The following is a 13,518-nucleotide window of genomic DNA, read 5'->3' on the forward strand; positions in this document are numbered from 1 at the left end:
TCCCCTGTTCCCTAATGGAATGTTCATGGGAAATTTAGTAAGGTTTAGAGTTCACAAAAAATATGAATGTCCTCTTTTCAACCTAACCTATACTTATTTATATGTATCTCTTTTATTTCCAGTGATATCGATCTTTTACAAACAGTGGTACCATCAACTAACCAATTGATTGATTTGAGTCTTGAACCACAAGACACTGTTAATTTCAACAATAATAATAGTTTAATAACAACAACTACTACAACGCTAGTCACTGCTGATAGTCATGAAAACAAAGGTAGGCTAACTAATCAATCTAATTAGAGCTGGCAAACTATCGATAATCACAACATTCGGTGTTTTCGATATTTTTAATAATAAATATCGATGGTACCGATACTATCGTTAATTTCCTATCACCTATATGTGAAGTAAAAATCAAGAGTCCGATTTATGTACAAGCAATATCAATTCACCAAATAAAACCAAGTCAGTAGGAGGCCATGAGAAAAATCATTGTACAACATTTTAGCCCAATCGGATGAAAAGTGTGGATTCAGTGTTGGATCGCTTATTTTTGTTTAATTTTCCAAAAAAATTTAACTTTGCCGATGGTATCGGAAAAATATAAATCGATATTCAGGCAAAAAGTAAAATATCGATAGTATTCATCGTGCCATCGATATTTTGACGGCTCGAAATCTAATGGGTTTTATGGGACAAATTTTAACATTAATTTTTTTCCAGATATTTCATTGCTGTGAGTTTATGGATAGATAGAAGGAAATAACCGAGATTATTGGATGTATAGGTCTATGTATCACCACATATACATATATACACATATATATATTGAATGCAACAAAACAAGTGGTTAGTTAGTTCTTCATAAAAAGACCACAATGATGATGATGACAATGAGATGATTGTGTTGAAAATAATGCTGATGCCGCTGTGTGAAGAGAAGAGAGAAAAAACAAACGAAAGATAGGCCACCAAAAGAGATAAAAGAATGGTTTGATGAATAAGGGAGTTGTACAATGACTCCAAAATCTGATGCTCGAAAGAGAATACAGAGGAGAACAATAATAACAACAAAATACAGACACATCCATCCTCTGCAGATATCCACATATATACACATACACACATAACGAAAAAGAAATTACGCGACAAATTATGGTTACTATAAAACTATATATATACACACACACACATACATACATACAAACAAACATATATACAAAAAAATAACTCTAAAAGCTTTTGGAAAAATTATTATTATTATTATGTGAAAACACTATGTTTAAACATGAAAAATGCGAGAAAAAAACATCCTAAAGAAAAAAATATAACAGTTAGCTTAGTTTGTAGATAATTATTTAAACAAAAACCGAAATCTTATTTAAAACTGCTTCTTTTAAAGAATCCTAAATTATTTTATTTTCGAAAAAAAACGGCCAGCATTGCTCTATGAAAAGAAAAAATTTACTGGACAAAAACGCTTCTCAAAACAAACAGAAAAAAACTAAAAAATAATATAAAAGCGTTTTCAAAATATTGTTTATCATCATTCGTTTATACCATTTTTGTTTTTCCATAACAAAAAAAAAAAACATAACATTTTGTATTTTCTTTTAACAGTGTGCCTAATAATTAGAGCAAATTTTTTCTTTTTGGAGAAAACAACAAAAATTATACACATATATATAAATATACATCCATGCCTAGCAATATTTATATATGTAGATGATGAAGAAATAGAACATACTATATAATATATATAAATTATATAAAACAAAAGAAAGCAAAATTTAGATATTTGTTGAATACCAAGACCGATCGATTACAAGATGACTCATAAGCAAAACAAAAAAAATTTTACGTATCCAAAAAAAGGGCAGAATGTTTGTAATGTGTGTTTTTTTTTCTTTGTAAGTGGTGGAATTTTCGTCTGTTTTGGTACTTTCTCAAAAGACAAACATTCAATGCACAAATATAGTTTGTTCGTTATTTAAGGCCTTTGGGCTAAATTTGCTACTTGTTTTATTGTATGAAAAATAAGAAGAAAAATCAAAGTCTTTAGTCTCCTCTTGCTGTTTAAATCAAATGTATGAGCGCATATAAATTTCTGTAAAGATATTCTGCCTTTTTCCCTTGCCCTCCACCAACGCCCCACTCTTTCATTCACTCACTGGCAAAAGAGCTTTTCTCCTTGTACCACTTGTTTTCTTGTAAATCGTGTTTAGGTTATTTTGTCAATGAAATTGTGCAACAATTATTCGATATATTTTGTATTTAAATATTATTTTTAATATTACAAAAATAAAATAAAATAAAAAAACACATATGGTAGCATTATAGGTTAAAATAATTTATATTAAAAATTAAAAAAAAAACTGAAACGTAAACATAAACATAAACAACAAAAAATCAATATCAAACTTAATTAACATCCGCCTCTGTAATAAAATACAAATTATAAAGGGAAAATTGGAAGATATAAATTTGTGAAGAAATTTAAGCAAAATAAGGGTCTGATTGTAATTTTCAAAAACAAACAAAAAACAAAATAATGCTTGTGAGAAATTCAAGCCTCTTTAAGAGAAGGCAAAAAAAACATTTGTATTTTATGTAGTTAATGTTAATTATAAAATATTATTTCTTATATTAAAACCTTTTTTGTATTACCAATAATATTTAAACCAACCAACAAAATTATGCTTTGATCTACAACTGTTTTAATTTTTCGTTTTTTTTTTTTGTTAAAGTACAGAAATTCTATCAATAAAAGCCACAAGAAAATAATATTATAAACAACAAACAAACCCCTAACAAGAAATTTAAGTGATCTTTTCTCGTTTTCTCCCAAAAACAATATTACCGCTGCACCATATCGAGCGCTTACCCAAGTGAAAAAGATATAATTGAAAAATTTTTCAAATTTCCTTTGTGCAACCGATAATTGGTAGGATTAAAAAGAGGGTACGGATTCTGTCACTAAAGACCCTAACCTGGGGCCTAATTCTCGGATCCGCAATCGACTTATTACGATTGAGTTTCCCTTTGGAAACTCGATGCCATAATGCATCGAAGTGCATTATGGCATCCGTTATCGATTAATTCTATTCGAAACGTTGAATAGAAATGTGCGAGTTTTTGCCCGCAGCAATTTATCTATCGTAAATAACAAATGTTCGTCTATTTTCAAGAAACTAGGCTAAAAGTTGGACATCGAAGTATATATTTCATTAAATAAAACAACAGTTATAATATTTTCACATTTTTGGTCCCTTAAATCGGACAAAAATTAACTTTGTGCTTAAGCCAAATTCAGCAAAGCAAATTCTAAATTATCTACAAACATGACCAAACCAAAAGTTGAAGTAACATATCGTTACAAAACAATTGCATGTTATTTAAAACGTTTTATTTATTTAGTTGTAATACCTTTTTTTAACTACCACCATTTGCTTTGTTTATCTTTGATATGGCAAAATATGCTCTGCGTATCGATTTTTTCTTCCCCGAAATCGATAACATTTTGACAAATTACGAACGTAAGCCATGATCCAAATTGTACTTACGGAACGTAATTAATCTTCGAACAAAAACTCGCTCGATATCGGATGCGAGAATTAGGCCCCCCCCTGGTTCATGTCTGGCATCGTATCCGCATCCAAGTGCCGTTATCGGTTAGCTGCAAGAGCAAGAAATTGACATATGAAATATTTCAACGTCTCATCATCTTCCCTCCATGCCTAACACACTGTCACTTGCCGCACTTATTCTGCGCCCGTAGAAGTCATATAAAAACTTATTTTTACCCAAAGAGATGTCACACTGCGATACGCTGCAGTTAGATTAATTCGTTTCGCCGGGTAAATAAATAAGGGATTAGTAGTTATGGTATGATGTAGTATGACATAGTGGGTGTGCGACATGCGTCCATTCCATGACATACTACATCTTACCATAACTATTAGAGTCATATGGACCTATGTTACATGCAGGTCAAGTATTAGGCATCGCATCTTCTTACCTCAAACGATACGAGTTTAGTTTGCTACAACATCCGGGTCTCAATTGGCCCAGAGTAGTTCAGGGGCCTAGTTCTCGCATCCGTTATTGAGTGAGTTTTTGTTCAAAGATTAATTCCGTTCCGTAAATGCAATTTGGATGATTACTTACGAACGTTATTTGACAAAAAGTTATCGATTTCGAAAAAGAAAAAATCGATTACTCGATCATATATTGACATCTCAAAGGTAAACAAAGCAAATAGTGGATGTGGATAAAATAACTAAAACGCCTCAAAGAGGACTAAACAATATGTAGCTTACGACGCCTTTATTATAGCCAACGGTGCACAGTGTCGTGAGTTCATAGCAAATTTGGCCAAAAATAGGAGTTGACGTATATGAGTGAAACTTGACACAGATGTTTTTTTATTGTTAAAGGATACCTATCAAATTTAAAACAAAGAATTATTTTGGGCTTTTCCCCATCCATGCCAAATATGCATCAAACTAGATAAAGCCAATCTCCCGATTAATGATTTTGGCCTATAAAAGACCTATTTTTCAAATGATTGTGCTGAAATTTGTATCATTGAGTTATGTTACACCTCTCATATCCCGTACTGAAAATGATCCAAATCGGCCCATATTTGGATATAGCTGCCATATAGATCGATCTTTCGATTTTGGGCAATGGGATTCTTAAATACATATTTGTCATCCGATTTCGCCGGCCTTTGGAACAGAAATTTATTAAAGTTCTCTCTCCAATTATTCTATGAATCCAATCGGGCGCATAGCCTTTAGAGCTCTCTAGACCATATCGATCGATATCTGGTTCGTATTTTTTTTTCTACATTGTGGTTAATTTGATATAAATAGAGTTAAGTTTTGTACAATCGATCCATGGATTCGGATCATTACCTTGTTGCAGCAAAGGTTCGCACCCGTTTGAACATGGCGAGGAAAGTGCATTCTGACACGCACGAAAGCTAAATATTGAAAAGTTGCAAACATAACAGATGGCAGCGGCATACTCCACTCAACTGGCACAGCTGCTTGATGAAAGCACTCCTTGTCCGATGATATAATGGCGCAGTGGCAAACTATTGTCCACTCCTTGGAAAATGCCGCGAATCCGTACTTGGGTCCAGAAGCCTCTTCCAAGAAAACCATGGTACGACCAAGAGTGTCGAGATGCTACTGAAGCCAAGAATCGGCATATAGAGCAACCCTGCAATCAGTAGCAACGCGCCTGCCAGATGAAGGAAAGGTATCGGGAGAAAAAAAAAAGAAGACAAACGTCTATTCCGCAGACAGAAAATGGAAATGGAAAGACGTGAGTGTGAGCGAATTGAGATGTACAGGAGACAGAATGAAGTCCGGAAATTCTACCAAAGAATTAAACATCAAACCGATGGCTTTGGTGCAGGCAAATCCTCCTGCAGAGACAAAGAACGAAATCTGGTAACTGACACAAATAGCATGCTGATGATATGGAAAGAACATTTTACCCAACTGCTGTCCGACGTTGGCGGCGAAGAGGATACCGCAGAACCAATCCCAAATGATGGTATAGAATGTTTACCTCCTACTCAGAATGAGGTCCAAGTAGCAGTAACCCGACTAAAGAACAACAAGGCAGCATGAGCCGACGGGTTACTCGCTGAACTATTTAAGACCGGAGGCGACACGCGGAAAAGGCGTATGCATCAGCTTATCTGCGCAATCTGGCTAGAAGGACGCATACCCGATGATTGGAACGTCAGCATACTATGTCCCGTACACAAGAAAGGAGATAAGACGGAATGTGCCAACTACAGAGGAATAAGTCTCCTCCCCGTCGCATACAAGATACTCTCGAGCGTACTGTGTGAAAGATTAAAACCTAAAATCAATGAGATAATTGGGTCCTATCAATTCGACTTTAGACCTGGTAAATCCACCCTGGACCAGATATTCACACTGCACCAAATCCTGGAAAGGATCCGAGAAGGACAAATCAACACCTACCATCTATCTTTTTGTTGACTACAAAGCCGCTTTCGATACCGCTTTGCGTTCAAAGATATTTCAAGTCATGTGTGAGTTTGGTATCCCTGCAAAATTAATAAGACTCTGCAGGATGACACTTGCTGATACGCGTTACTCAGTAAGAATAGGAAAGAATTTCTCCGAGCCATTCAATGCTAAGGAGACAGCCTATGGTGTGATATCTTTTATATCCTGCTGGAGAAGATTATACAAAATCCAGATGTGAATAGGTATGGCACACTAATCACAAAAGAGCACATGCTACTCGCCTATGCCGACGACAGCGACATCATAGGTCGGTCACCGGACGTAGTAACTGCAGCCTTTGAAAGAATCGAAAGAGAGTCAGTGAAAATGGGTCTAGCACTAAATGGAGATAAGACGAAATGGATGGTTTCAACTCCCAAAACGCCGTGTACAACCGAGCAGGTAAAGAAAATGGAGAAAGTTAGGAACCACTACTTTGAGATAGTCAACTTTATCTACCTAGGCAGCGCCGAAACCGAAACGAATGGCACCGGTTTTGAGGTGAAGCGAAGAATAATACTGGCGAACAGATGCTACTTTGGATAAGGTTAGCAGTTTATAAAACAAGGCCACGAAGCCTCGACATACGAAAATTACACTATACAAGATACTAATACTACCCGTGTTGTTATATGTTTCTGAGGCATGGGTACTTGTGAAAACAGACGAGGCAGTGCTTGGAATATTTGGGAGAAAGATTCTTCGTAAAATATATGAACCAGTTTGCGTTAATGGAGAATATAGGCGTCGTATGAACCACGAGCTGTATGACGACGATAGCTTAGTTACACGTATCAAAATACAACGGCTGCGTTGGCTAGGTCATGTTGTCAGACTGGATGAAGATGTTCCAGCAATGAAGTTGGGAAGACCAAAAGCCTGATGGAAAGATCAATTGATGGGAGACATCTCGAAATTAGGTGTCAGAGATTTTAGAATTAAAACAGAATATCGAGGCGCTTAGAACGCTATTCTACGTTCGGCTAGTGGAACAAATGTTCTGTCATAGCCAATTGAAGTAAGTAAAGTAGAGTTAAGTTTTTTCATTTCACCTTTTGGACACTACCTACAATGGGTGCTGGATGTCAAAATAATCCACTGCGTGCAAAATTTCAGGCAAATGGTATAGCAATTACGGCTTCCAAGGGGTCAAGATGTCAAATCGGGATATAAGTTTATATGGGAGCTATATCAGATTATGAACGGATTTCGACCGTACTTTGCGCGGTTGTTGGAAATCATAATAAAAGCCTCCGTGCAAAATTTCAGACAAATAGGACAAAAATTAAAGCTTTTCGTGGCTCAAGAAGTCAAATCGAAATACCACTTTATATGGGAGATACCCAATCCTATCCTTTGGCGATGGGTTTAAAAAGATTAATAACTGGGACTCGGAACGGAGTGCTAATAAAATTGAAAAACGTAACAAAATCTTCTATGGTGGGTACATGACATATTTGAATCGGGAGAACCTAACAAAATGTTTACTTGACTTTGATGAAAAAGCGAAAAATAATTTCCATACATTTAAAATGTTCGTAAACAATAAGAAGTGTTACCATTTTTTTATAAAAACAATAAAATTTAAAATTTTTTAACCTAACTCCCTTCCATTTGTTTGGGGGAATTTTTCCCAAGTTTATCGTCTCATTCTCCCTTTTACATCGATTCAGAATAGCTACTTTTTTACCTGGGAGATATTTCCCTTTTTCGAAGTTTGTTTAGAATAAGGGAAAAGGGATTAGGGGAAAAACACCCAGGGAATTGTTAGTCAGAATAGCGCTGAATGAAGAGCTTTTACAAGGCAAATTATTACTCTGGAAAAAGAAAACCCTTATTTTAGCTTTCCAAACAATTAATGATCCAAAGTTCATTTACATAAATAACTTGTATGAATCGCTAATACCAATCCGAAAAGATATGAACCATCAATTAGTTGCTTTTGTTTTGCACACGCGAAAATTAACCATTGTTGAACAAAATCTCATTTATATAAAAATAGGGGTCTTTTAGTCCGATTTCATTAATAGCTTTTAAGGCTTATAGTACGACAAGTACAGTGGTTATAAACCTTTGTATGCAGATAATTTATTAATCGAATTTTAGGAATATTTGCATCAATATGAAAAAGCGTTGCTTTTGTTTTGCACGACACTGTACATAACTATGGATATGATAGTGGAGTTATAATAAAAATAGGATAATGACTATATATCCATGGAATATAATTTGTCTGTTTCATTCCTGCCTTGAGATGACAGTCTTCGGTTTAACGATGGGGGAGAGCTCAATAAAAGACATCACTTTCACAAGAAAATTTCAAGCCAGCTCTGGGACCCTACATACCAACAAGATCGTTACACCCAGTAAGGATAGTATACGGGGCTAAGCATTTTACTAGCCACATATATACAAGATGGTACAATTGCGCTAACAGTGTGTCGCCTCGGTCTTAAATTGGTCACACGGCAATCTACCATTCTTACCATTGTTAGGCATTGATTCGAAACTATCCTCGCCACCTGGAAATCGATTACTAACGGAAATGAGATATGTTCTTCCCCTATTTGATTTTTTTCTATTCTCAGCACTTTCTTCTGATTATCCAGATTACTATCTCTATCTCTTATTTGTTAACATGTATGGATTTTTTCCGGCTCTTTTGCTCACACCAACGTCTTTCTATCCCGATATATTCTTTTCTAACTATTTTTCCGTTACATAGAAGTGGCTATTGACTGGAGGGTTTCCGTTTATGCTTCATACCTGACCCAAATAGTAGTGCTGTATTCTTGTCCGTCCCACGGATTCTATTTTAATTTTTACACATTTTTGGAGTTTCATATGAATTTTTCATATACCTACGTTTTTTTTTCTTTTAAAAAAGAGCTTTTATTAGAGTTATTTTGGTACTCTCCTTGACTTTTGTTTCTTTCTCTTCACTGTCTCTCAAATACTATTTAAATATACCATAAATACACCAACACACATAAAAATCAATTCAAAACTATACGAATTGTTTTCTCTTATATAGTCAAATAATTATTCTTATTAACCAAAAATGTATGAACAATTTCCTCAAAAAAAAAAAAACAAAAATAAAATAAAAACAAAATCTATTAAAAACTGCAATATATGGTGAAGCAAGTTAGAAACTTGTTGTATTTATTTAATGATCATGAACTTGTTCTTAACTAATTTCATGTACTCAACTATCGTAAACTTCTAAAATCTCATTAAAATTGTGTAATAATTTCAAATAATACAAAATATAAAGAAAATAAAATTTTTTTCAAAATCACGCAAATCGGCTTTCTTATTGATTGGTTGACAAGTTTTATTAAAAAAAAATCATAATCTTAACTTTACCGAAAAATTTTCAAACAAATTTTTGTGTAGCTTTAAATACATACACTTCGGTGGCTTATGGATTGGACCTTTAAGTCTTTAGCTTCACTTAGTGTAATGGAGAATATCGTTATAAAGTGATTAACGCTTATTTGCAAGAAATCTGGAGGAGGAGGACACCCTCCTGTAGAGATGAAAATAAAAATCTGTTATGTAACATATAAAGAGAGTGTGCTGAGGGAACATATTGCATAACTCTTGCAAATTTTGCCCATGAACATTCCACTAGGGAACAGGGGTAAACTTCTCACATATCAATGAGTGCAGTCCGATTCAAGTTTAAGCTCAATGATAAGGGGCCTCCTTTTTAAAGCCGAGTCCGAACGGCGTGCTGCAATCCGACACCTATTTGAAGAGAAATTTTACATGGTATAGTTCCTCACAAATGTTGCCAGTATTGGGAGGGGAAAACCACTGAAAAATTTTTTTGATGGTCTTGCCAGGATTCAGCGTTATAAGCGGACATTCTAACCTCGGCGCTACGGTGGACACCTATCGATCGTTTTGGCAAAATCTGATAGTCGAATTCGACTTACTTAGGTGATACCAAAACTGATAGATTTCTCGCCTTCAACAACCAAGCTCGTTTCGGTCTATATGACCGATCGCCGCGGGAACAAGGTGGCCACTGGTTATTTAAAGGCGCCAATAACTCGCCTTGTCATATCGAGCATGATAAGCACTCGTTATTTCTGCAAGAGGCGGTGCCGTCCGGCATCTCACTGAGACTCTCCGCTCGAAACCGCTGATTGTCCGCGACTGTCGTTTCAGCTACTTCGTATGGAGCATTCCACTATCCGCAAACTGTAGCTCGTAGCTAAGCTTCTGCAAGAGCCGGTGGCGCTCGGCCTCTCACTGAGATTCTCCGCGACTATCGTTGCAGCTACTCCGTATGAAGCATTCCACTATCGGCAACCTGTTGACGCAGAAAAGCTTTTCGTGACAGCCTTGTCATATCGAGCATCATAGGCACTCAATATTTCTGCAAGAGCCGGTGCCGCCCAGCCTCTCACTGAGACTCTCCGCTCGATATTGACTGTCGTTGGAGCTACTCCATATGGAGCATTCCACTATCCATAACCTGTGGACGCAGATAAAGTTTTTGTGACAGCAATGAACACCACAAAGATCGGACCTCAATGTTCCCGCCTATGTGTTGCTCACAATTTGCATGTGGAGGTGGCGATCCTCGTCAGGCTCCTGTATGTGAGCAGGCTCGTTCCGGTCCAGAGGACCGATTGCCGCGGGAACAATGTGGCCATTGGTTATTTAAAGGCGCCAATAACTCGCCTTATCATGTCGAGCATCATAGGCTTAGTATTTGTGCAAGAGCCGGTGCCGTCCGGCCTCTCACTCAGACTCTCCGCTCGAAACCGCGACTGTCGTTGCAGCTTCTCCGTATGGAACATTTCACTATCCGCAGCCTGTGAACGCGCCCAATAGCTCGCAGCTAAGCTTCTCCTGACAGCAATCAACACCACACAGATCGGACCTCAATGTTCCAGCCTATGTGGTGTTCACAGCTATTCCGTGCCGTGCCACTCGTTGTTATATCTCATGTGGCCCACCTTCACCAGGAGACAAAGATCCAACCCATCCGAAGACATAACTACATACTGCCTTAGCAATACCTTCTGGGCTATTATAGCACAGACCATCCAAATCATCATCTTTTCGATAGGCATTCACCGCCCAGAAGCCTTAAGGTAGATCTACATGATCTAGAGCCTGAGGTTCGGCGCTATAAGAGAGAAAGATCAAGTGGGTCAAGACAACATTCGTGCAGACACGGTAGCAAAAATGCAAATTTGCCCATGAACTTCCATTAAGAAACTGGGGCAAACTTCTCACAAATCAATGAGTGCTGATCAAATCAATAGCCGAGTCCGAACGGCGTGCCGCGGGGCGACACCTCTTTGGGGAGAAGTTTTGACATGGCAAATTACCTCACAAATGTCGCCAGCATTAGGAGGGGATAACCACCGTTGAAAATTTTTCTAATGTACCTGCTAGGATTCGAACCCAGGCGTTCAGCGTCATAGACGGACATGCTAACCTCTGTGATACGGTGGCCTGCAGACACGGTAGCATGTGCGATAAATAGCTACAGGGTGAATGTAGTCCTTGGACAACAACCGCCTCCCATTGCACCAGAGAAAATTGAGCTCCCTTGGAAAACCAGAGTAGTTCTGGCTCAATAACGATCCGGCAGATGCTGGCGACTCAATTCGTACAGAGCAAGGATTGATGCCGACGTACGGGATGTATGTCTCAATTGTAACCAAGGAACACACTTCGCCTGTTTAACTGTTCAGTCAGACCCAGATCCCTCTGGACACACCCCATCTTAGTCGTGGAGTTCTTGTATCTGTATAATCAACAGAATCAAGCAGACGAAAGATGGAACACAACAAACTGCTACAACAACAACGACTTATAGAAGTTTTTTTCACATGGCTGGATACCTTACAAATGTCGTCATTCCGGGATTTTAACCCAGGCGTTCTGCATCACAGGCGGTCATGCAAACTTCTGCGCCTATACTTCCATACATAATACCATATTTAACAAGTAAAGGCGTGCTAAGTTCGGACGGGCCGAATCTTGGGAATACACCACCATGGATTCTGATAAAAATTTAAACAAAATAAATCTAGTTGAAGGGCATTTTTTTTTATTTTACATACCAAACTTCTGTCAAACCTGCAAAAATTAAAGCTTCTAGGAACCGAACAAGAATCATCGACAGACCGGTTTATATGGGGGCTATATCAGGTTATAGACTGATTTGGACCGTATTTGGTACAGTTGTTGGAAGCCGTTACAGAACACCGCATGCAAAATTTCAGGCAAATCGGACAAATATTGCTGCTTGTAAGGAAATCGGACAAAAATTGCAGCTTCAAGAGGCTCAAAAAGTCAAATCGGGAGATTGGTTTATATGGAAGCTATAGCAGGTTTTAGACTGATTTGGGCCGTATTTGGCACAGTTGTTGGAAGTCGTAACAGAACTCCGCATGCAAAATTTCAACCAAATCGGACAATTATTGCTGCTTGTAAGGAAATCGGACAAAAATTGCGGCTTCCAGGGACTCAAGAAGTCTAATCAGGAGATTGGTTTATATGGAAGCTAAATCAGGTTATAGACCGATTTGAACCGTACTTTAGCCAAATCGGACAAAAATTGCGGCTTCCAGCGGCTGAAGAAGTCAAATCGGGAGATCGGTTTATATGGGAGCTAATCTAAATCTGGCCCATTTACAATCCCCAACGACCTATATCGATATTTAGTATCTGTGCAAAATTTCAAGCGGCTAGCTTTACGCGTTCGACCTCTATCGTGAACATGGCTATCGGACGGACAAGGCCAGATCGACTCCCAACATCGAGACGATCAAGAATATATATACTTTATGGGTCTTAGACAAATATTGCGAGGTGTTACAAACGGAATGACTAGATTTGTATACCCTCATCCTATGTTGGTGGGTATAAAAATTTTCGAAATTCGACTACGCCTTCCGGCAAACGGAATTAAGGGGAAAACTTTCGAACCAATCCCTAAATAAGAGTAAACCGACTGAAAAAGAGAAAGTCTCTCTCTGACCGCATACAAAATATTATGATGGGTAATATGTGAGTTGTTGTTGCAACCACATTTTCATGTGGAGGTGGCTATCCTCGATAAGCTCCTGTAGGTGAGCAAGCTCGTTCCGGTCCAAAGAACCGATCGTGCGGGAACAGGGTGGCCATTGGTTATTTAAAGGCGTAAATAACTCGCCTTGTCATATCGAGCATTGTTGGCACTCAGTATTTGTACAGGAGCCGATGCCACCCGACCTCTCACTGAGACTCTCCACTAGATACCGCTGACTGTCCGCGACTGCAGTTACAGCTACTTCGGATGGAGCATTCCACTATGTGTAACCTGTGGACGCGCCCGGTAGCTCAGAGCTAAGCTTCTCGTGACAGCAATGAACACCCGACAGATCGGACCTCAATGTTCCAGCTTGTGTGGTGCTCACATGTGCTGGGAAATGTGAGTAATATG

General features: G+C 37.9%; 2 protein-coding genes across 8 annotated transcripts in view; one reads left to right on the plus strand and one right to left on the minus strand.

The window, feature by feature from the left end:
• LOC106086180 (ensconsin) overlaps positions 1-2,724 on the plus strand; it is an 84,382-nt gene extending 81,658 nt beyond the window's left edge. For all 7 annotated transcript variants that reach the window (XM_059365489.1, XM_059365496.1, XM_059365499.1 and 4 more), the window contains 2 exons: positions 123-277; positions 727-2,724. In XM_059365489.1, the coding sequence (XP_059221472.1) occupies positions 123-277; positions 727-743 (172 nt within the window). In that variant the 3' untranslated portion in view covers positions 744-2,724. The remainder of the gene's footprint in view (positions 1-122; positions 278-726) is intronic.
• Positions 1-13,518, minus strand: part of LOC106086183 (integrator complex subunit 7) — a 65,185-nt gene that overhangs the window by 253 nt on the left and 51,414 nt on the right. The gene's annotated exons all lie outside the window — the stretch shown is intronic.

This window comes from Stomoxys calcitrans, chromosome 1, assembly GCF_963082655.1.
Source record: "Stomoxys calcitrans chromosome 1, idStoCalc2.1, whole genome shotgun sequence".
NCBI lineage: Eukaryota > Metazoa > Arthropoda > Insecta > Diptera > Muscidae > Stomoxys > Stomoxys calcitrans.